We start from the raw sequence: 25,167 nt of genomic DNA, 5'->3' as shown, positions 1-25,167 counted from the left end.
CTCAACAAGTGCAGAGATAATCACCAGACACCAGGACTTATGGTAACAAAGCTACAGAAACCTCCAGTTTCCATGGTGTTCCTGAACAGAAGCAGTGGTGATATGGTTTTCTGCCTCACAGTCTCCTGTTACTACATCCACAATGCTGGCTACGAAGGAGTCTGGAAAATGAGTTTGTTGAGTAGTTTTGTGTTTCTTTCTTCCTTTTTTTTTTTCTAGCTTTTCAGCTATATACAAAAGCAAGTTTTACCTTAGAATATAATCTACATTATTCATCATAGGATCAATAAGAAGAAAATTCTTTTGAGAGAGATAATTTGGGCCAGAGAGTAGAGGTAGAACTGAGGACATAGAGTATCACTGGGGACCAGGTAATGGATGGTAATAGACCAGAGATGAAGAAGAACCGATTGATTAAAAGGCAGTGGCAGGAGGAAGCAAAGGACACAAATAAGAAAGAAATTGAGGGTGAAGGAAATCAATGGGCTCTGGATACCAGTTAGTTTTTGCAGACATGAAGGAGAGACAGTTCTTAGGGATCCTTTCTGGCTATTTTGTTGTGTAAATGGCATTCTCAAGAGGCAGGGCACTCAAGGGGAGGAATAATGCTGTCAGATGTGGGAGAGAGATGACTTTGCTTTAAGACTTATTAACTTTGAGGTACCTGGGAAACATTCAGAAGGACACAATCAGAAAGCAGTCAGAGTCTCATCCCGGACTTCAAGAGAGCTCCTTGAGTATCAACAGCAGAGAAGTAAGTGTTCTGCTTAGCTGCAATCAAATGCCTCTGTCTGTTTTATTTTCCACTTGTGCTCAGGAAATTTGTTGAAAGGAGGTGTATGAGTGTGTAATTTAGGTGGTAATTCAAGCTTTGGGAGTAGATGAGCTTATTCTGGGGAAGTATAGAATTGAGAAGATAGAAGAGCTGAAAGTAAAACGATTTTGAGAAACCATGACATTAATGACTGGATGAAGAAAAACGCAGGTAAGAATAGAAGACATGTCGTGTATATGATATCTTTAAGGCAGTGCGGCATTTCAGGAAAGAGAGGAAGCCATAGGAGAAAGACAGGGATGAAACTTTAGCAACATATTGTTTCTATGAGAAGTTAGGGATAAAGCTAGGTTATGGTAGGTTGAGGGCTCAAAGAAAGTGAGGAAATGGTTCTAGTTTTCTTCTGCTGTTGTGACAAACACCATGACCAAAAACAACTTAGATATTGATAAGACTTGTTTCACCTTACATTTCTGGGGCACAGTCAGTCTTTGAGAGAAGCCAGACAGAAACTCAAGATAGGAACCAGGAGGTAGAAACCATGGAGGACTTCTGCTTTCTGGCTTGCTCTATGGCTTATGCTCAGCTAGCTTTCTTATATAGTCTAGGAACAACTGTCTGGGGATGGTGCTTCTCAGTGTCCTGGTCCTACATACATCAATTAGCATTCAAGACAATGTCCCACAGACAGACCCACAGGTAAATCTGATCCGTCAATTCTTCAGCTGAGGTTTCTAATTCCCAGGTGACTCTGGTTCTAACAAATTGAAAACAAAACTAAGCAGTGCAGAAGTGAGCTAGATAAGTAAGGATCAGATTTTTAGGGGAAAATTCTAGTTGCATGGAGATTTCAAGCTGGGTGTGGTGGTGCGAACATTTAATCCCCGTTCTAGGAGACGGGCAGATCTCTGGGACAGCCAGAGGCACATAATAGAGAAAGAAATTCTGTCTCTCTCTCAAAAAAAGCAGATTTCAAGTTGTTTTGACTATTACTTATAAAAAAATACATTTCACATCACAAACTCATGTTTACATTTATATTTTATAGGTATAAAATATAGATATAAAACTGCAATAGATACTTTATGGACTAGCATTTACCTTAAATACATGGATATTTCAGAGAAACAGAATGATAAAAAAACATTGTGTATCTTTTCCAGTTAGAACAATATTTCTTTTTATGGCTGAATAATATTCCATTGAATGAATGTATCCCATTCAACAATGGGTGGCTGCTTAACTTGTTTTCATCTTTTGGCTATTAAGAATAATGTTGCCATGAACATGTATATATGATTTCTTGTATGTGCTTTTTTTCCTTTCTCTTATGTACATATCTAGGAGTAGAGTTTATTTAATCAAATGGCTATTCTATTTTTTTTTTTAAACTCGGAGGAACTTTTAGATTATTTCACAAACTGGCTGTATTATTTTACATTCCTATCAGATATATGAAGGCTCTAATTTTTGGTACTTCTAGGTTCAACCCCAGAGTCTCCTGCATCCCAGGCAAGCACTTTACCACCTAGCTATAACTCTAAGCTCATTACCTGGCATTTTGTTTTAAACTGTTATAGTGAGTGCAAATTTGTATTTCGTTACCAAAAATGATATAAGTATCCCATATTTGCATTTCCTGCGTTTTGTTTGAATTTCCCTGATGGTTAACCATGTTGAATATCTTTTCATGTACTAATTGACCATTTCTTTGCATAAATGCTATTCAAATCCTTTAATAAGTCTTAAATTGGGTTATATTTCTTTTTAGTGATTTTATTACATTTATTGTATTTTATTTATTTATAATTTATTGGAGAGATGTGGGAAGGTCAGAGGACACTTATGAGAATTAGTTCTTTCCTTTAAATACGTGGGTCCCAGGGATCTAACACACTCTATCGGGATTGGTGGCAAGCATGTTTATCTGCTGAGCTACCTAGCTGACTCATAGTTCTTTTAAAAAGTTATTATTATTACAGCGTGAGTGCACGTGCCATGGCATGCATGTGGAGGGCACCAGACACATTTGTGGAGTTGGTTCTTGTTGCCTAACTTTTCATGCCATCTAGGGATCAAATTTGCTGTTAGGCTTTTCTTTCTGAGCCATCTCACCAACCTGTGGGTTAGATTTCTTTTTGTAATTTGTACGAACTCTTATTCTAGATTCAAGTCTACTGTCAGATTCTATTTGCAAGGATTTCTCTCTTTTTTGGTGGGGGTTCCACACATATGATAGCATCCTTTGAAGCCAGTACTTTTAAATTTGGATGCAGTTAAATTTCACTAATTTCTCCTTGGTGGCTTGTGCTTTCCCCATAATTAAGAAACCAGATCCAAGGTCACAAAGGTTTACCCTCAGTCCTTGTCCTTTGTTAGTCACTATCATCATATCTAAACATTTCATAGTAGTTCTTCAGTATCATTAAGTATTTGATTTGTGTTCAGATTTCTAGTTGTCCTCATATGTTACAAATGCACATGTATTTGTATATGCCCAAATTCCACCTCAGGCAACTGAGTAATTTATGAAGAGATCAATTTATCTGTGAAAAGTGGATTATTGATCTTGCAGTTTTTCACAGTGTACCTTTTACAATCAGAATCCTTGTACTGCAGTAACCCTGCCCACTTTGGTCCTCTGTGTGTCTGGCAATTGATAATTGGATCTAAACACCTGATCTGATTTGGGCTTTTTGTTGTTGTTTTGTCAAGAATCATTCAAAAGTCACTGCTCTATGACCTAAAATGTGTAAAGTGTGGTCTCATTTGGAGTTTATTCTATCCCAGAGGGCCCGAGACTATTTTATTTATGACCTGTACCCATTCAGAACTTCTAATAATTTAATTAAGATAATGACTGTCTGAGTCTGGAAGCCTTCTAGAGTTTCCATTCCTCTTCAGAGCCCTTAGTATGCTAACAGTTCCAAAATCAAGTTTGCTATATCTCCAGCTAATCCAGGCTTTTTTCTCTCCACTGTTACCTACCCCTTAACTCCAAAGGTCATAGGAATCTAAGAACAGGAAAGGCTCTGAGAGATTATGTACATAAGGGAGTTCTTCCTTTTTGAGGGCCCAGGCAGTTGTAGAAAGTACACATATTTTTCTGAAGTTGGAATGCTGAGATTTCACTTTATTCTCCGAGAAGCTATGTCTCATGCAACAGGGTGGAGATGGAAGCCCAGAGAAGGTAAATGAGTTGTCTGAAAGTTTCACAGCCAAAAAGAACTCAGAGGAAATTTGAACCCTTCTGGCCTTTAGTTCAAGTCATTTTCCCTCTAGATGTAGACTCAAAGTTGTAAACACTAAACAGAGCAATGACTACAAGCAGATTGCAAGATTTTAGAAAGTTTATATATGGCAAATTATTTAACCTATAGTTGGCTTTCCTTCTTCATACTCAGAAGGGAGGGTGCATGTTAACTGTCCTGTGAAGAAACCATTATCAGGGAAGGACAGGGCAGCTAGAGCAGAGAAAGCCAAATAGAATTGGATTGTGGCTAAGCTGGTGTCCCAACAGTTGTGTCCACAGCACTGATTTGTGAGATTTTGTTGCTGATTGTGAGTGGTCTGTAATTTAATTTAGGCAGTGGCCAAACACACATTTGCATTCTATTGGCCCAGGCTCCAGAGGGGCTGCAGAGTTATATGCCTCCCACCAACCTACCTATCTACATACCTGCATTTCCTATTCCTTCTCCCTTCTCTCCATCCTTTATCCTGGCTTTTTCTCACCCTTCTCTTTCTTCACCCTAGACTCTATTTCTTCTTTCGTCCCTTCCTATCTTCCCTTCTCTTTCTCCTCATAGAAGCTCTCTCTGCCCTCCTCCTCTTCCTTTATCATGCCTGTTCCCTTTCATTTGATTCTGTTTGCTTCCTCCCCCTTTCTCCGTCTTTTTCCTCGTCCTTCAGTCTCTTACCCTCCCCCACAAGCTCCTCACCCCCACGTAAAAATCGACTGTTGGTGGCTCCCTAGGAGAGAGCGGAATCTGTGAGCTTTGGGTCCTCCGATTGGCTGTCATCGCTAGCACACCAGCTCAAGTCTCGCCTCTCGACACTGAATGCGCAGCTGCAGCATCTGCTATTGGCTTGTTCTCCTGTCAGCGTCTCTGTCAGCAACTCACGCTGGCGCCCCCAGTTTCTGCGTGAATAAAAAGGCAACCTACCGGCTGAGGTGGGGGTGGGGAGAGGAGAGGGAGAGGGCCAGCTAGGAAAGGCTAGGAAGAGTGGCTGGTAGCCTGGAATCCCTTTAAGAGAGCTAGCAGACGAGGCATCTTAGGAAAGCTAATGAACTAGAAAGAGTAGGGGAGACTGAGACTGACCGGTAGCCAGCTAGACAGACGGACGTATGCCCAGACAGACTGAAGGCTCTGGAGAACTGATAGGTTCTTTTTGCCTTTCTTTTTGAAAAGCAGGATTTTGATTTTTCATTGGCGCCCAAGAGAGAATGCTGGACTCTGCTACTTTCAGCTCAAGCTAAGATTTCTCAGCTAGGGAACAGAGATCAGCCCAGTCCCGCGAGGGGGAGGGAAGCAAAAGCCCCTGCCTCCAACCCCCTTCCCTCCCCCGGACAAAACTCGGGGGCCAAACCCAGACCTTCCCTAACCATCTGACTTCCTCCTTTCCTTTTTAGCATGGTGACTGTATGGACAGTCTGACAGAACAGAGATTGACATCTCCCAATCTGCCGGCCCCCCACCTGGAACACTACAGTGTTCTGCATTGCACCATGACCCTGGATGTGCAAACTGTAGTCGTTTTTGCCGTGATTGTAGTCCTCCTGCTTGTCAATGTCATACTCATGTTTTTCTTGGGAACGCGCTGAATGGAGTCCAGCCACCTGAGCTGTTGCGAACTCTCACTTTGATTTCATCCCAAGAGCCTTCGAGGGGGAAAAAATCAAGAGAGACAGTCTGAGACAGGGAAAGAGAGGGAGAGGAAGAACAAGCTTTCTTACTCAGGGGGGAAAACGTTTTTGAGCTTCAACATGGCCTCGCTGTGATATGTATGACGTTGGTATATTATCTATCCCTAAATCTTTTGTCATGTCTTGTCTTTTAAATATGCCTGTGAGTGTAGTTGCTTATTGCTTGAGTAAAATTGTTGGTAAGAAATGTTTTCTATTGAAGTGTGCATGTTTGTGTGCATTCTCTATGTGACGTTTGTAAAGCAAGCTGTGTCCTGTTAAGGTGGCTTTGCTGTTTGTGATGTTTTGTTAACTCATTCTTTTAAAAACTACCTTTAAACTCTGTTATGGAATTTTAATCAAAATTTCTCTCTTGCTATCAGAATACATTTGAGTTTGTTTGGGGCTAGGGTTGGAGGAAAGTATTTATGGAAGAGCATGATGAATTTTTGGCATTCTGTGAAAGTCTTGCACTGGTTGTTTAGAAGGGGAAAAAAACCTATGCAAGAAATGGATTTATGGAAAATAGTCTCTAAATGAGGAGCAAGAATTTGGGAAGTGACACACTGGGGTGCCTTGAGTTGGCACTTAGTAACTGTGTCCTTTGAATTTCAATTTTCTGTTCAGGCTTTCCAGTTTCTGATTTGGAAAGCTGCCCTCATTAAAACATTTGTTCAAGCAGGAAAGTGTCATTTTCTTTGCAATCTTGAAGTAGAACAAAAAGTATTCCTTTAGATTTAAATTAGCAAGAGAGGATTTTGACAAGATGTTTGGACTCCTTTTCCCAGATATTATACCCCATAATTTGAGTCTGAGGATTTTTTTTTCTGTGTCTCACTCAGAAAACAAAATCCAGCATCTTACATAGTTTGTGAATAATAGTGTTGGGTATGGCTCCTTTGGGGTAATATCATTTGCAGTGGTGTTCATGAACTACTTCAAATAGAAGTTGACAGTGCTGATGAGATTTATTTCCTTGTTTGTTGCTTAAGAACAGAGGTCTCTGAAACATTCATGTAACTGTAAGTATGCAATGTGCTAAATTAAGAGTTTGGACACAAAAAAGGACGCGTAATGGGATGAGAGCTTGGAAAACGTGAGCTAGAGAATGTTCCTATTTGAGATCTGTCTGTATTATATAGCCGTGGTGGTATTTGCTGTTATTACTATTTTATGTTTCTGTTTTGGCAAAGCTAGTAAACAATTGTTTCTGATACCAGTGTGTACACAATATTCGCTTTTTTCTTGTTTTTTTTTTTCCCTTCTTCTATGCTGGTGTAGGCAGATATTCCTCATTCCGTTGCTTACCTGACTTGAAACGGTGCCATTTCTGGCTCATACAGCAGTGAATCATGCCACATACACGCCCACACACATGCTTCTAGCTATACTCATGTGGGCGGCTGCTCATGTGTGATGTGCAAATCAGCTAGCATTATGCTGTCAATTTTCATGTCTTGTTCAGTCTCTTTGGAAATGGTTATTGAGGGGGCCTTAAAATTGTCCTGATAGACCGAGAGAACATTATTTAATGGCATCAAGTTGAGGTTTTGAACCTTAAGGTGTGCTTCAGTTGACTCAGTGTGGGTGAGAAGCTGAGCGATTTTTTTCTCCTTGTTTGGTACCATGATCTGGGAAGCTTGCTGAAAGTGATTTCATATTTATCATTCTTTGGTCTCTTTGTGAGGGTCCCTTGGGTGGAACCAAGAACCGCATTGAAATGAGAATATTGAAGGATTATTTTTTACCTGTTTGCTTCAGAGAAATATTTAAAGTAAGCTTGTTGTTTTTGAGACAGTGTTGGAGAGTGGAGAAAAGCTCATTCCTGGGTTGCTGAAGATGTAAATTTTCTCTATTCACTAGATGTTTGATAGTGGGCTTTTTTTTTTCTCTCTCTCTCGTCAGTGAGTTTGGGATTCCCTATAACATTGACAGTTGGAAATCTTTGGGCCAGGTGAATTCCACGTTCTTGCATAGGGACTTGAAATCAGAGGGAAATGAAAGGGAAAATGCATTATTAACCAAAGGGACTGGGGAAAAAATATATATATATATATACATTCTGATATCTGAAGCATACATTTTCCCCCTAAGGGATTTTTTTTGTTTGTGTTGTTAGCTACTTGGTCAAGAAATGAAAATTCCAACACTAGAATACTTTTGACATTTTATTTCTTTTATTCTAAAGGGAAAAGGAGTTTCTAGAGCTAGTTTTTGACCCAGGTTTATGATGAAGTAATGTCCTTAAACACCTGACAAAGCCTTGAGAGAAAGCCTTTGGGAATGTGTGTGGGTATGGTGGTGCCAGTGTATTTGTGGATGTATGTGCATATTCATCTGTGTGTGGTGGGGGTGGGGGTGTAAATGCTCCTGAGTGTGGCTGGAGAGGAATCTGTGAAAATAACATCGAGTTCCACAGTTCTAAAAAAGCTTCCCTAGGGCTGGATGAAGGTCAGCTCTGTTCATCCTCTTGCCATCTTCCAGGCTAGAATAGAGGGGCACTTTGAATGAGCCCTGCCATCAGTAATTCAAGCTATAAAGGCTCACACTTCACCAGTTCAAGAGATGTTACTAGTGAGATGGCAAGCCACCTCAGAGCAGCCAGAAGTGAGTTTAGGGAGTAGACAATAGGGTGCTGGTGTGACTTTAATTGTGTGAATTCTGAAGTCTTCATATTTCTCCTTCAAATGTGTGAATGCATGCAACAGGAGAAGAAATGGAAGAAAATGAGACATGTTTCTGCTCTTTTCTGCCTTTTCATAACTTTTCCTCTCCTTTTCCTCTCTCATCTGTCACTCTAAGTGCTTGAGTTGTAAGGAAGAGGATGGGCTTTGGGGCTCTGATTTGTTTAAACTTTTTCTTATAAAGCCTTTTATTTCCCTTCCTTACGTCTTATCCTTTTGCAGAGGATAAGCTTTTGCTACTGGGAGGGTGCTAAATCCATGCTGAGGGATTTTAGCTCTTAGCTCCCCACACAGGAGTTAAATAAAATGCCTTATACTGGTATCCTAGTAACTCATGAATCACCCTGCAACCACTGAGCTTCAGAGCCCACTCTTTAAAGGCACAGGCACTATGGTCTCTGTTCAACAGAAGCTAGAAGTGATGCTATTTGGGGAAAAACAGGATAAAAAGAAAATCTTCGTTGCCTGAAAATGCCTAGAAAATATATTCATAGTATGCCTTGTACTTCCATGGTGACTGTTTATTGAAAAATGGTTCATGAGTTTTACTCTGTCTTTAGTCATTACCCTCATTTTTAAGGTTAACTAAGCCATTTTACTGCCTACTTTTAGTGTAGGAAATTTGTAGGTTTTGAAATAAATATTTTACACCAAGTTTTGGCTTTAGACAGTGAGACAGTGAAGTGATAGTTTGGTGGAACAAACTGAACAGCATATTTCATTCATTAAGACAGGTCTCACCTGTCAGAACCTGCAATATCTGCTTCTGTACTTCGCTGGAATTTTGTTTGTAGCTCAGGGAAGCTTGCCAGCCCAGCTGTAGTGTATGGCAGCTGTGTGTGTGTTCTTTTCCCGTTTCAGTAGTTTCTCACTGGGAAGTGGGGCAACTTAGGAAAGGCATTTTGATTGCAGATCTGATGAATGGGGCTTGGGCCTTGGTTCACCTGTATGATTTCGTGGGTGTGTGTGTGTGTGTGTGTGTGTGTGTGTGTGTGTGTGTGTGTAAGCTCCCACAGAGCTGAGGGACCCCAGTAAACCTATAAACCTATGGATGAGATGCCTCACTGTGTGGTGAGGCCCAGATTTAGAATGATTAACTGTGCACGGAAGATACACTCTGGCGGTTGCAGTGATAGTGCTAAATAAATATGCCCTCTTTAGCCTGTCTGCTTACATTGCATCTGATCCCACGGTGTGCAATGTGAAAATTGAGCCTTTGTTCCCAGAATATCTCTTGTAAAGCATCTAGTAGCTCTTTTGTAAGAAGTATAATGGAGGAAGCAAATCTTGGACTTTCTAACCCTATTTAAAGCTTTGCAACTTCTCTAGGCTGTGTATCTGGCTTTCCAAGAATCCTTTATTAAAGCTTAGTTCTTCCACTATGTGCCCAGAGTGTCTCTTTCCGTCCTTATGGATCTAGCACTCTAGAATATTTAATTCATTATGCTTTGCCCTGGCACCAAAGTACAACGTGGAAAAACTAGAAAGGAGAAAGGCCTCCAGGAAAGAAGCTGTTAACGGCTATGTCAGTAACACGTTGTCAATGCATGGGTCTATCAAGTTTGCAAAGTGATTTTTACATCTTTTCTAGTTTTACATCATATTAGCCATTTGAAATGGGTAGGGATGCTTGCTGTTCCCAGATTTACAGCTGAGAAGTGTAAAGGTGAGAACTGTTGCTGGGTATGCCTTTCTAACAGTGAAATAGGAGCATCAGAGTGGATCTTTTGCAGTTAGGATGAAGCTGAAAGGGGTCAGGTGAAGAGGGAGGTGTGTATGAGTCATTCCTGAAGTCACGTGGCTTCTTTGGATTTGCATGCTTACATTTTTAGTGCTTTTGAATACTCCTTCTTTATATAGTGCTTTTGATAAAAAGTTAGTTCATAAAATGTCTTGAACAGTCACCAAACAGTTGTGTTTAGCTAGTCTTATGTGAATAAAACGTCACTATTTCATTCTTCAAGGTAAAAGCCAAAGTGAATTGCTGAAACCTAAGACACAAAGTGTTTTGGAGGGACTAAGTTTTCATGCAACTGTCCTTTTGGAGGCAAATATACTTTTATATATTTATTTGAAAATGTGTTAGCCAGGATTGAGTAGCTCATTTAGTATTTACCAGACCCTGGATTTGAGCCCTAGTACTGAACCAAAAAGTAGAAACTAAGCACAACAACCAAACCCGTGTTACCTCCAAACTGATCATGCTGCTCAACCTGGACCCCAACTAAGTTCAAACCTGCAGGGACTCCGATCTCTCTGTGAAATTGATGATTGTGTTCGAACGTCCTCTAGATAATTCAAATATGCAGCATACCCATTTGTGTTTACTACAGTCCTCTTTGGAAACTGGTCTTTTAAGTCAGTTTAGGGTCTTTTTTTTTCCTGTTTAAAAACTTATTTGTTTTGATTGGTTTATTCTTGTAATTCTTTATGAGTTTTAATTTTTCTCATCCCGTGCAAGAGACTCAATTTATTTCTAGTACTGTATCACTTAAAATATTTTATTTTGTTTATGTATTGTTTCAGCCTGTTGGAGGTTTGAAGTTTGTTCTTCATATCATACAAAAGATTAGCAATGTCTAGTAGTACTGGGTTATTTAAATTTTGAAAATGATTCACACAAGTTGATTCAAAGAATGTTCTGTAGGATGAGATTAATGTTACTCCTTTGATATCCTAATAGTGCCTCCTTTTGAAGTTGGAATCTGTCAGTTTTCCTGTGTATCTGGTCAACAAGTGCTGACTTCATCTATCAGTGCCATTATCTGTCCTACCATTGTGTTAATGAGGATAACATTACATGAGATTTGTTTTGTATGCCTAACGGGCACCAGGATACACCCCATTTATAGCTATTATCTGTCAAATGAGTGATCTCATTAGAAAAAGAGTAAGTTGCTTGGTGTCTCACTCCTGGTAAGTATTATTGCAGGCACCACTGTGCCCTGTTTTCTCAGTGTCCACAAATCAGTTGTTTTCTAACTGGGTCCAGGGTCTAACTGAAGGTCAGTCCCACAGTTGGAATTTTTCCTTGTTGGGAATGCAGAACATCATGGATATAGCTTTAAAACAAAATATATTTTGTTTTTAGGGTTCTGTAAACTGCCTTATTTCCTTGTTGCTTTGCCAAATTGTTTCCATTAACCCAGTGGTTCTTTGCCTTGCTAAGAATCATCTTGGGGGAATTAACAGGACTAACAATTCCTAGACTCTCTCCTTTTGAGTTGGTTACACTGTGTCTTTGACATCAATATTTTTCTAAAAGCAACCTGAGGATGGGAATGTGTAGCTGGGGTTGAGAATGACTGCTATGGAATGGTTCAGGGGAAGTGTGAGCTCGGCTTGACTGTAGTTTACTATACATATGAATAGGAAAGAACTGCAGATTCAAACAATATATAGGAATTGTGGGAGCCTTGATGAGTTCTGAAGGCATATGTCCATTTCAAGAAGACCCTACCATAGGGAAGGAGTAAACTGGTACCTACTAGGATTTAAAAAACAGTTGGTTCTCTGTTTTGATAGGTTCTGCTGCATCCACAGATAGGAAATATTAGAAAAATGCATATGTAGAATGCAATACAATAATTATTTTTATAGCATTTACATTGTGTTAGATATTTAAATAGTCTAGAGGTGATTTAAAAAAATCAGGAAGTGGAGCTTTATATATAGCTCAGTGGTACAGCTCAATATATATGAGGCCCTGGGTTCTACCCCAAGTACTAGAGTAAAAAGAATAAAGTATAAAGAAGGACATTCATAGGGTATAATACAGTATTTTGGTATTTGAAGGGAGTCCAGAACCAATATCCCAGAGATACCAGGGGAACTGTAATCAGTTTGATCTTTCATGGTTTGAATCTTTAAGTAACAAATACATTTCTGTGTATTTGCTGTACTGATGAATATTCTGCTAGTTTTCTGAGTGACTATAAATAACTTTTACCTTCTGAAGTTTGTTTTCCTCATCTGCAAAATAAGGGTAGTTAGATAAGATGGTTTCAAATATTTCTTCCATCTCAAATAATCAATGCTAACTTTATGATTAATATTATTTAAATGCTGCAAGCAATACAGTGGTTCATTTCAGCAGCTTTAGAATCACTTTAGAGTGGTCATGGAGATAATAGATCTGCCTTTGTAATTATACTTGAATTAAGTTTTCTCTTTAGCAGGTGAAATGTAGATTGCATTCTTTGAGCCAGCTACTGGCCATTGAGAAGGAAAGGAATCCCTTAGTTATTTGAGTAATAGTCTTCTACCAGTTTGGGATTCAGCTTGTTTAAAAGACATGCCATTTGGACCTGCCTCAACTGAATGTACCAGGCTCTGCTGACTCCCCATAGGAGGCCTTGCCTTGGAGGAGCTAGGGATAGGGGATGGGTTAGGGGGGAAGGCTGGGGGATGGGAGGAGGGAGGACAGGGGAACCTGTGGTTGATATGTAAAATGAATAGAAAATCTTGTAATGAAAAAAAGGAGAAAAAAAGACATGCCATATGAGTAGTTGAGAATTGTCTTTTATAAATACAGAACCAGTGTCATAGGCATGGAGAAACCTAGGAGATAGGGGCTGGCTGCCTTGACAGCTTTAGAGCCCCTTTGTACACTATTTTAAGAACTCACCCATTTGGCTAGTAATAGTACTACCAATAGTATGTAAGTAAGACACTCAACGCAGTACCCTAGTACCTCATTGGTTCCTTCCCCAAACATAAAAGGAGTTGAGGAAGTGAGACTGAGAAGGATTAAGCAAACTTTCTCAATGTTACACAAAAGGGAGTGGTGGGTAATACCTGATCCAGAACCCAGTCCTCTGCCACTGCAGCTTGCTTTTTCTGTAGCTGCATTGTGGTTAGGATGTAGGGAAAACTCTGAGTACTAACGGAGTCCTCTGACACCCTGCACTACACATTAAGAGGCTTTGAAGAAAGAAGCAAAGAGGCAGACGGGGAGGCAGAGTGCAAGTTGAGAGGAATGTGTCCAAGTTTAGCTCTTACCTACCTTTGTCAGTTCTCTGTGCTGGTTGCTGGCCTACTTTGAACAATTGAGCTTCTAGCGATAAGGTTGAGAGTTCATAGAAGAGAAGTGAAAGTGGTGTGTGTACGTGTTAAGAGGACAGTATATAGAAGACAGTTGTGTGTACATGGTAAGAGTTGTGTGTACATGGCAAGAGGACAGTATGTAGAAGACAGTTGTGTGTACATGGTAAGAGTTGTGTGTACATGGTAAGAGGACAGTATGTAGAAGACAGACAGTTGTGTGTACATGGTAAGAGGACAGTATGTAGAAGACAGTTGTGTGTACGTGGAAAGAGGACAGTAAGTAGAAGACAGTTGTGTGTACTTGGTAAGAAGACAGTATGTAGAAAACAGTTGTGTATACATGGTATGAGGATAGTATGTAGAAGACAGCTGTCAGTACATGGTAAGAGAACAGTATGTAGAATACAGTTGTGTATACATGGAAAGAGGACAGTATGTAGAAGACAGTTGTGTGTATATGGTAAGAGGACAGTATGTAGAAGACAGTTGTGTGTACATGGTAAGAGGATAGTATGTAGAAGACAGTTGTGTGTACATGGTAAGAGGACAGTGTGTAGAAGACAGTCAGTTGTGTGTACATGGTAAGAGGACAGTATGTAGAAGACAGACAGTTGTGTGTACGTGGTAAGAGGAGAGTATGTAGAAGACAGTTGTGTGTATGTGGTAAGAGGACAGTATGTAGAAGACAGTTGTGTGTACATGGTAAGAGCACAGTATGTAGAAGACAGACTGTTGTGTGTACATGGTAAGTGGACATTACATAGAAAACAGACAGTTGTGTGTACATGGTAAGAGGAATGTATGTAGAAGACAGACAGTTGTGTGTACATGTTAAGAGGACAGTATGTAGAAGACATACACTTCTGTGTACATGGTAAGTGGATATTATGTTGAAAACAGACAGTTGTGTGTACATGGAAAGAGGACTGTATGTAGAAGACAGTTGTGTGTACATGGTAAGAGGACAGTATATAGAACATACCATTGTGTGTACATGGTAAGAGGACAGTATGTAGAAGACAGTTGTGTGTATGTGGTAAGAGGACAGTATGTAGAAAACAGTTGTGTGTATGTGGTAAGAGGACAGTATGTAGAAGACAGACCGTTGTGTGTACATGGGAAGAGGACAGTATGTAGGAGACAGACAGTTGTATGTACATGGTAAGAGGATAGTATGTAGAAGACTATAGTGTATACGTGGTAAGAGGACAGTATGTAGAAGATATTTGTATGTACATGGAAATAGGACAGTATGTAGAAGGCAGTTGTGTGTACATGGTAAGAGGACAGTATGTAGAAGACAGCCCATTGTGTGTATGTGGTAAGTGGACATTATGTAGAAAACAGACAGTTGTGTGTACATGGTAAGAGGACAGTATGTAGAAGACAGACAGTTGTGTATACGTCTTAAGAAGACAGTATGTAGAAGATAGACAGTTGTGTGTATGTGGTAAGAGGACAGTATGTAGAACACAGTTGTGTGTACATGGTAAGAGAACAGTATGTAGAAGACAGTTGTGTGTTCATGGTAAGAGGACAGTATGTAGAAGACAGACAGTTATGTGTTCATGGTAACAGGACAGTATGTAGAAGACAGTTGTGTGTACGTGGAAAGACGAAAGTATGTAGAAGACAGTTGTGTGTATGTGGTAAGAGGACAGTATGTAGAAGACATACAGTTATGTGTACATGGTAAGAGGATAGTATGTAGAAGACTGTTGTGTGTACATGGTAAGAGGAGAGTATGTAGAAGACAGACAGTTGTGTGTACATGGTAAGAAGACAGTATGTAGAAGACAGTTGTGTGTACATGGTAAGAAGACAGTATTTAGTAGACAGTTGTGTGTATGTGGTAAGAGGACAGCATGTCAATGGATCAGGTCCTGACTCTTTACCCACCTAGTTTCCAGATCTTGATACAGGTCTCTTTCTCCGTTTCTGTTGCTAAAATTGAGTGGTTTTAATAGAAGTATCTTCTTTCTAAGGGAGGGCAAAGTCTACCTAAGACAAGAAAAAGTAGAACAGGTCTGGTTTCAAAGCACCCTGTGGCAGGAACAGAGAACAGATTAGAAAGGGCCAGGTTACCACTTTGTCAATGCATAGCTTACTTGGGGAATTGGGAAGACGGATGACTTTTCCCAGATTCGCCAAAATGATTGGGAGTCAGAATACTCATGGGTGGGTGAATGGCTAAGGTTAGTCGTTTACTAAAGTGGTCAGGCTTCTCAAGAATTTTGTATGGGTATGAGATGAAAATACCAGACAAGTCTGCAGTACATTTTATACAAGGAAGAAAACTAAGGTACAGAAGGGAACAGGTATCCAAGGTTTCAGTGATAGGTCTAGATTCATGACTCCTCATATCAGGCTCTTGCCCATTGACAAACTATTACCTTTTTCCAGGATTCTGGAGCTATACATTCTGGGATCTGAATGTTTTTTCAGGTTTGATTGAAGTAAGAAAGCTGAACAGAGAAGAAGAGTATTATGTAACCTCCCAGAGGGGAGCTGGCCTTTGGGTGCTAGTCAGTGGGAAGAGGGTGGCAGGAACACAGAATCTCCTGTAAGCCACATTAGCTTTCTTGAGGCAAAGAAGCTGTGGATGCAGCCCTATGCTGAGTAATCTCACCCTCAGGGCCCAGAGCAGGCCAGTACTGTTCATCTACAGCCAGCTCTTGGAATGGCTCTGGCAGCTGATTTCTCTGCCTGCCTGCCTTCATTAAAGGAGAAGAAGCCATGCACCTCCATGCCCAGCTGGCTGCGGAAAGGATGTGCTAAGATCCCACCCCCACCCACTCTGAGTGGTGCCTAAAGGCAATAGTTACTTTTAGCTGAGCCTCCCACAGCCTCTCCTCCACCCACTTTCTTCTTGCCTCCTCTCTCAGTGAATGCTGCTGGTTGGCAAGAGGGCTGAGTAGTGGGTGCCTTGGTTTTAGAATAAAGGCACAGGAGGAGCCAGGTGTATCTAGGGGGGCCTATAATAAACAAACGAGACACTGTGGCAGAGCTCAGAACAAATGCAAAATGATGACAATATTTTGTGCTTAGAACAAAACAATAGTGGAGGGGTTTATTAATAATTTTTGACCTTGCAACCGGCTGAGTGATGTACGACTCTCGATTAAATTGCACAGGAATATTTAAGATCTACTAAACCGTGCATACACTTTAAAGAAAAAGAACTGGCACTAGTGGACACTTGATTCCTGACTTTTCCTGTTGAATGTTGGGTTATATTGTTAGTGGGTTTCATACTTGGTATCACCTGAATTTTTCGGTGACCTTGTAAAGGAGTTATGCTAGAGACTGAGAAAAAAAATGAGATGCAAAGCCTTAGTTGTTATATAATTGCTTTCAGCTTGATCTAGACTCAAATTCTGGAAGTTACAGTGTCAGTCTTTCCGACAACTTTATCAGCTACAAAAGGAACATCAGTGCCATCTTAAGTCTAATCCTCTCATTGTGGAAGCTGAGAAACTAGACACAGGGAAGACAATAGCTTGCCTAGGAAAACACAATGCAGTTGTAGTAGGGCTAAAGCTAGACCATTTCCCAATAATGATGTGAGTTCCTGAACCCATAAGATGTACTAACCACTCTTCCAGAGGTGACTTTAGAAAATACATGTGTTATGGAAACTAGGGGTCTGTGACAAGGGTCAAGGGAAGCCAACCTCTCTAACTTGGTTTTCTATAAGTTGAGCCCCATAGTCTCAGAACTCTGTAAGGCAGAGATCTGTGAGTGACTGACGTAGTGGAGGAGTTTGATACTCAGTACTCCCTGGATGGAAATACAGAGGACATGCTAATAGGAAGCTAGTCACCAAGTGCCCTTGAACAAAGCCCTTTGTCTTTGGAGCTAAATTCTCTTCACCATAGCAGAGAGGATGCTTATTACTGTTCTGTCTCTTGGAAAGAAAGAGGCCTTATGATCCATTCCTGTGCTTTGAATTCTTGGTGGAAAGCCGGGATAATTTCTTAAACAAGAAGCTTTCTTTTATTTATTCTCAGCTCTATTCTCCATGGAGCCACACACATGTTTCTATGAATAGCAAACCAGTTTTCACTCTCCCTACCTCCTGCAAAGCTAAAAGAGGACTTTGGAAGACAGCCCAAATTAATTGTGTTATTATTTAGCACCTTTTCAAGTCCCTCAAGCCTGAACTACCTAAGCACACTGCAATTAAAAACAGTTCTTGGCCCCCAGGTCTTTGGATAAGATTTGTTATGAATATTACTATGTTTTCTTAATATGATTAGGAGTTGTTTTTGAAATCATAAGCTTTTGACCAATGACCTACATAGAATAAGTGGATAGTCTCCATCTTTAAGTCTACCATTTCATTCGGAATTATCTCCTCCCTGCTCTGGGAGAAGAGGAAAAAGATAAAAACAGCTGAGAGAGCAGTGGGGCCTGAGATGAGAGAATGATAATTTCTTTAGACATGCAGGTAGACCCTGACCCCTCCAAAATCCACAATAATAATTAATAAATAAGAACCATTATAGTTCTGTATTGCTTTCATTGACTCAGATCAGTGGTGCTTTAAAAACATTGGTGTGCTAGGCAGAGCTAACTATGCCTAGTCCTTGAATACTTTGAACAAGGAATTCATCCTAAAACTGCTTTGTGCTCTTTGCTTCTATCTTGGTCTTTTTCTTTTTAAATAAAAGCCAGTTAGCCAGGCAAGGTGGCACATGCCTTTAATCCCAGCACTCCAGAGACAGAGTCAGGCAGATCTCTGTGAGTTTGAGGCCTGGTCTACAGAGTGAGATCTAGGACAGCCAGCGCTACATAACGCAGTGATACCCTGTCTCAAAAACATAATCATCATCATCATCATCATCATCATCATCATCATCATCATCTAGTCAAGACAGCAGGAAGAACTAAGATACCACTGGATAGCTCTAGCTTTATTAACACTAAGCCACTAGCTAGCATTTCAGGTATATCTACTCCATATATGGTAAGTCTATCTGCATATATATTATCTAAGGATGTTTGAGAAGCCTTACCACATGTAGAAAAATGATCCTAAATTTGGCAGCCCTTTGTGCCTTGATTAGTTGGGATGTTTTCTCTGAAGATTTATCTAGGTTTGCCCTTAAAGAGTGGGCCTTGAGCTTAAAAGCTGCCCATTAAGCCAGGTGCAGTGTGGCTCATACCTATAATTCCAGCACTCAGGAGGTTGAGTCAAGGGGATTGCCATGAAATAAAGGCCAGCTCCAACAACATAGTGAGTTTAAGAATATCATGTCTATAGTGTGAGACACTGTCTCACAAAACAAAACAAAATGTTGCCTCCCCTTCTATAGTTATTCCAGTTGGATCAAGTACAATGATTGAGATAAACCATACATTGTTTTCCCTGGGCTTTAGTGAATAGTATATATCTTGGAGGCCTTGCTCACACTTGTATTCCTGTTTACTAAAGCCTCTGGAAAAATGGGTGTTGTATGTCTGACAGGTATAGGTTGTAGAAATTTGCCTTTGTCTAGAAGGGTTTTAACTGGGATAAGCCACTTCAGATGCTAATTTACAGATACATATATGCATTTGGATACATTGTGGTGGGGAGAAACAAAATTAACCCATGGTACTTAAGGTGAGAAGCCACTAAATAAGTGAGAAAGAAGTCACACATCACATTAAGCCTGCTCCTTCATAGTGCTGCTTAGGAAATTGAGGCATAAACACAGGCAAGTAACTGCCTGAAGAGTTCAAGTTGATATTTGATTAGTGACTTGTATCTATTCAGTAATTGCTGCTTGACTCAGTTATGAAACTCTTTAGATAAATTACTGGGAATAAAATTTGAACCCATATTCTTCATCTAACTTTTGTGCAGATTGACCAAGGTATCTTGAAGGAAAGCTGTTACATTGTTGGGAAGTAAAATTGGTTCAGTTTTGTTGTTTATCAGTGCCCTTTATCCATACCAATGCATACATGTACACTCAAGTCACATGTAATACAGCACACTCAGACACACATGTGGAACACATTTGGGACATGCAGGGCATACAGAGTCGGTGAGTGTTTTCACATTTGCATACTTAAAGCACAAATATTCATTGAAGAATGGGACAGTCTAAAAGTTGGACATTCTCAGCAAAAGCAAGGTATATAAATGATCACATGTGGTACACTTGTATATATATTTTATGTTTAAACATGTATACACTATACACCTATATACACATGGAGCACACCCAGATGCATACCTGGATACGCCTGGACACTCTCTGTCCCTGGGCACACACTTAGATTCCAGAAAGACAGAGTGTTAAGTATATACTTGGAAAAAATACTTCAAAATGACAACGTGAGACATTCTTGAGTACATCACAGGACATACTCACATATGCCAGACACACCTGTGCAGAATGAATCCTAACCCTGGGGCCAACCTGCATATGTACCTTTCTTCTAAGTGGAAACGCCAAGTTTCTAGTCATATCTGGTGGACCTCTTATTAGCTTGCTCTGGCCTTCTTTTCTTCATCTTTGTTATCAGGCATAAGAGAGCAGGAAGATAAGTAATAAAATTGATGTTAAAAATGGCATGTCATAGCAGGCTCCACAAGGAAAACAAGACTCAGATCTGAGACCTCAGATGTAAATAAACAGGCAGGCCAGGAGGTGGTGGCGCACGCCTTTAATCCTGGTACTTGGGCGGCAGAGCCAGGCGGATCTCTGTGAGTTCGAGGCCAGCCTGGTCTACAGAGCGAGATCCAGGTCAGGCTCCAAAACTACACGGAGAAACCCTGTCTCAATAAATAAATAAATAAACAGGCAGTTATAAGAAGAATAGAAAAAGCAAATTGACACTGACCAATGTAGAAAGCTGAAACCTGCTCCTTCATCCCTGTCTACTTAGAAAACATTATATAGTGATTCAATTGTAAAGCAGCACCCTAGTAAACATAAGGTAACTTAATATTAAAGTTCATTTTTTCCCCTCGGGGCTGAAATAATATCTTGGATCAAAACAAGTGTATCTGAGGTGTGGACGGGAGGTTTGAGGGTGAGTGACAGGATGCATAAAGGCAGACCCCATTGGTCAATTACCCAACTTCTCACATTTGACCGGACTTGCAGACCAGCCACAGCCTTAATCATCACAACTCAGACCCTAAGTACAGCTGCTTAGACCATTTGTCCCCACTAAAGAGGGCCTACTATTTTTAGAATTCCTCAAACTAGAAACCAGGTCATGGTGTCCAGAGGAAGATTTTTTGGCTTTTGGTAGTACAGGCTGGAGCTGGAAGCAGGTGACCCTAGCTGGATAAAGGGTGGGAAGCAGTGTGATAGGTAACCAATGTGTGCTACCTTTAGAAACTGCTCTTAAGAAGCAGCTTCATAATCTTTGCTGCATTATCACAGACTGAAAGCCTTGAGACATTTATCAGCTTTGGACTCAACCTCAAGAAACAGGAGTTCCAGTTGGTCCTCTTCTTCTTAGGCTGAGCCTCAGTTTGTTTCCACTTTCTTGTCTGGGTCTCTTTCAGTCAACTTGTAAAAAACACTGCAATCACCCTCAGATGATGTCAAGGCTCTAAGATCCAAAATGTTTTGTAGATGTACTTGATTTCCACCCCCAAATCTGCATCTCCTCTATCCCTGAGCTGGTTTAAGTGGGCCTATAAAGAAGAGTTCAAAAAGGGAACCATGGGAAGCCATGCAATATACCACCTTTACAGTGTCAGGTTGGTTATAGTCATGCTGGTTTTGCTTCCCCTCACTCAGCTTTCTGATGCCAAGTCAGACTGCTAGGAAAGACAGCAGGTTTCAACAATTACATGGTCAAATAGCTGAGGTTCACCAGGAGGTCAGTGTAGTGACTGAAGGGAGGCGTCAGGGACACGATCTTGCCCTAAAACTGAGAAAAGTAATCCTAGTCTACCTGTACTTGCCTTCTGCTGGAGGAATCACCCTAGGGTGTCAGGTTTGGCCCCAGGAGAGAAAATTTTTCTAAGAGTTTATACTTCTGGTCATCTACTTTGTTTTATCTACCTTTTTTGAGGGAGGAGGTCAGGAGCTGGGATATATAGTTTAGGTTCCCTCTCAGTCCCAGACATTGTGAACAAAAGTTAACTGAGCTTCAGTTTTCTAGTCTATAACATAGACTTAACTGTAACATCTCATGGGATTTGTTTTATAAGAACACATTTTGACAAAGGATGTGGAAAGTGTTATTGAAACATCAAAAATGGGACTGTACTGTTTGAAATGTTAAGGTTTCATGCAGGTTATGGTTACAGTCAGTTTAGGGGTAATCAGAAACTTATCTTGACTTCCCTATACCTCTCAGTTTTACTTGCTCCCATCTCCTGCTCCCACCTCTCAAAACTTGCCTAAAGTATTAAGATAGCAGACTAACTCAAAGGTAACCTCATCTTTTCGTTAAAGCAAATTGTCTTAGTTGCTTTTGTATTGATGTGATCAAATACCCTGCTGTCTTAGTTACTGTTCTATAGCTGTGCAAAGACACCATGATCAAGGAAACTTAGAAAAGAAAGCATTTAATTAGAGTGTTGCTTACAGTTTCAGAAGGTTAGTTCATTTTCATCATAGGGGAAGCATGGTGGCAGGCAGGCATAGTAGCAGAGCAGTAGCTGAGACTTTACTTCCAGATCTGCAGGCAGGAGGCAGAGAGGGAGGTGAGACTGGACTTGGTGTGGATTTTTGAAACCTCAAAGCTCATGCCCAGTGATATACCTCCAACAATGAATGCCATATCTCCTAATCCTTCCTAAGCAGCCCACCAACTGTGGATCAAGCATTCAAATATAAGAGCCTAGGGGGGGCCTTCTCATTCATACCACCACACCTGCTAAAGGCAACTTAAGGGAGAAAGTGTTTATTTGTGCTCAAAGTCCAAGGGTATATTCCAGCATCGGGGAAGTCAAGGTGACAGGTGCTTAAAGCAACTGATCACATCTCATGCATAATCAGGAAGCAGAGAACAACGAATGTGTTAATCTAGCTTTCTCCTTTTTATGTAGACTAGGACACCAGTTCTTGGAAAAGTCTTACCCACATTTAGGGAAGGTCTTCTCACCTTAATTAGCCTAATCAAGACACTCCCCCAAGACATGCCTAGAGGCTATCTAAATCTAAATAACCCCTTACAGGTGTACCTGAAGGCTTTTCTAGATAATTCCAGGTCTTGGACGTATCAGTTGCAGATGTATCAGTTGGAGCTGATCACCCCAAAGCCAGTTGTTTTCTGCATTTGACTAGTCGTGGCTTTCTATAATGTAATAGTTATATAATTATAATTACATTAGTTAAATGGCAGTAGTAGGTTCTCCTCTAAGATCCATGATCTCACTAACCCTGGGTAGTTGGCTATGTTTTCAATAACAGGCATGATTTTCTTCCTGTTGAAAGGGCCTCATGTCCAATTAGAAAGCATTTGGTTATCCACAAGATGTAAATGCCACTGTTATACCTTTATGTAGTACAAATCTTAAAAGGTCGTATTAATTAAAACAAACCCAGGAGCCAAATATTGGGGTAAGCACTGAAAGATCAGAGAAACAGAACAGGCCACATTCAACCTAACCTCACCAATTCCTCTGCTGATCTTGTTTCCTCAAACTGGAAGCCTCTGTGTCCTCATCCAAATGGATCTCAGCTGAACTGCTGCTAAAAGCCTAAAAGCTTAACAAGACCTCTAGTTCCTGGTCCTCATGCCTTATATACCTTTCTGCTTCTTGCCATCACTTCCTGGGATTAAAGGTGTGTGTCATCATGCCTGCCTGTTTCCAGTGTGGCTTTGAACTCACAGAGATCTGGATGGATTTCTGCCTCTGGAATGATAGGATTAAAGGTGTATGTGCCACCATTTTCTGGCCTCTATGTCTATCTAGTGGCTGTTCTGTTCTCTGACCCCAGATAAGTTTATTAGGTTGCACGATATATTGGGGGAACACTATCACCACACCTTTAAGGATATTTTCCTTGCTGGTCATGTTTGTGGTTCATAGGTGTTACAGTTGGATAGGACTATTGATTACTTTCAATATGCTTTCAACTCAGATGCAGCTGAAATTCTATGAGTCCTGTGTCCAAAGTGTATAGTGTCTTCAGTAATAGGGACTAACCTTCAGATTTTGGAAAGCATCAAGGTAAACAGCAGTAACCTATGTTGTTTTGGGAATCACTTGGACTTCTCTAACCAACAACTCAAAAAGAGGTTGAAATTTCTCATACCTGATACTGGGAGTTTTGTTAGTTAGTCATTGGTTCTAAGTGGATGCATTAGCATCCCAAGTAGCATAACCTTATTTTACGTGTGTGTGTGTGTGTGTGTGTGTGTGTGTGTGTGTGTTTATATGTATTATATATAATTTTAGGTAAACAAAATAATATTCCCTATGGTGGTTTCAAAACTCCTCAGTATTATTTTTACTTCCTCCTTCTCTATTGTCTTGCATCATCTTGCCCCAATTATAGCACCCACATTTCCTCATTTCCCCTTTCATATTACCTGTATCCTGTTATTTCTGTCTCCAGAGCTCTTTGTACACATGGTACTTTTTAAAAATTTCTGTTTTTTAAAATAATTTTTTTGAAATTAAATTTTAATGACATTTTTTGCTGTATTTTCCTTCCTCTAACCCCTCCCTTGTACCCCCTTGCTCTCTCTCAAAGCATGGCCTCTTTTTCTTTAATTCTTGGTGTGTGTGTGTGTGTGTGTGTGTGTGTGTGTGTGTGTGTGTGTGTGTTTGCATGTGAGTATTCCTAATACATATAAATTCAAATGGCTCAGTCCATACAATGTTACTTCTATGTATATGAATATGGCTAACCACTTGGCATTAGATAATCAATTTGGGGACTCTCTCCTGGAAAGACTATTTCTTTCACTCTCAACATTCCTTAGTTGCTTATAGTTCTTTGTCTAGAGTTGGGGCCCCATGATATTTCTTCCTTTCATGTTGGCTTGTCTACTGATGGCGTCCTTGTTGAGGTCTTGTTTAGGCAGCCATGTTGATGAGATTCATTGGTGTAGCTTCTCTGACATTTCTAGAAGACGCAATCTCATAGCAAACTTCCAGTTTCTCTGGTTCTTAACTCTTTCTGCCCCCTCTTCTGCTATGATCTCTTGAGCCTTTGGTGCAGTTGTGTTATAGCTGTATCAGTTAAGGCTGAGTACCATGGGGTTACCTGTTCTTTGTATTTTGATCACTTGTAACTTTCCGTAACAGTCTCTGTCTGTTGGAAAGGGATGCTTTCTTGATGATAGGTGAGACCTATACTTATCTGTGGGTAAAGGATAAATATTTAAAATGTAATAAGGAATTATGCTGGTTTAATAAAGTGATAGTTGTACATTCCTCTCCAAGATTCATGACCTCACTATCCTCAAGTAGTTGGCTATGTTTCCAGTACCAGGCATAATTTCTCTCTTTTTGAACAGGTTTTAAGTCCAATTAGAGAGCTGTTGAGTACTGCCAAGGTATTTGTGACACTATTGCACCTGTAGAGTTATCCTGTCTTGCTGGTGGTTGTTGTGGTTCATAGGTGTCATGGCTGGGTAGGATTGCTTGTTGCTTCCCTCTGATACCTTGCATGGCATCTACAAAAGCTAGTCCTCATCAGGAAGGCTTTTGGGTAAGTTCTAGCTCAGGGGCCTCTGGGTCCTGTGTCTGAAGTGCAGGTTATCTTCAGCAATAGGGACTTAACTTCAACCTCTGTGAGGCAACAAATGGCAACAGCAGTAACAGTGGGAGTGTCTTGGAC

At 40.4% G+C, this 25,167-nt stretch overlaps 1 protein-coding gene across 5 annotated transcripts in view; it reads left to right on the top strand.

Moving 5' to 3' along the window:
* The window catches only part of Arhgef9 (Cdc42 guanine nucleotide exchange factor 9), a 167,335-nt gene that overhangs the window by 29,025 nt on the left and 113,143 nt on the right, over nucleotides 1-25,167 (top strand). Inside the window, exon 1 of one of the 5 annotated variants that reach the window (XM_036174286.1) lies at nucleotides 4,834-5,780. The exons of 2 other annotated variants lie outside the window; for them this stretch is intronic. Coding sequence is in view for 2 of the 3 variants with exons in the window: in XM_036174285.1 (XP_036030178.1) it covers nucleotides 5,779-5,787 (9 nt within the window). In the remaining variant the exon portion in view is untranslated. Of the gene's footprint in view, nucleotides 1-4,833; nucleotides 5,792-25,167 lie in introns of those variants that run through there. 2 more of the 5 variants (XM_036174285.1, XM_036174284.1) reach the window with 2 other exon arrangements.

Source organism: Onychomys torridus, chromosome X (assembly GCF_903995425.1).
Source record: "Onychomys torridus chromosome X, mOncTor1.1, whole genome shotgun sequence".
NCBI lineage: Eukaryota > Metazoa > Chordata > Mammalia > Rodentia > Cricetidae > Onychomys > Onychomys torridus.
The sequence above is the reverse complement of the archived record's forward strand: the minus strand, read 5'-3'. Positions and strand labels throughout refer to the sequence as shown.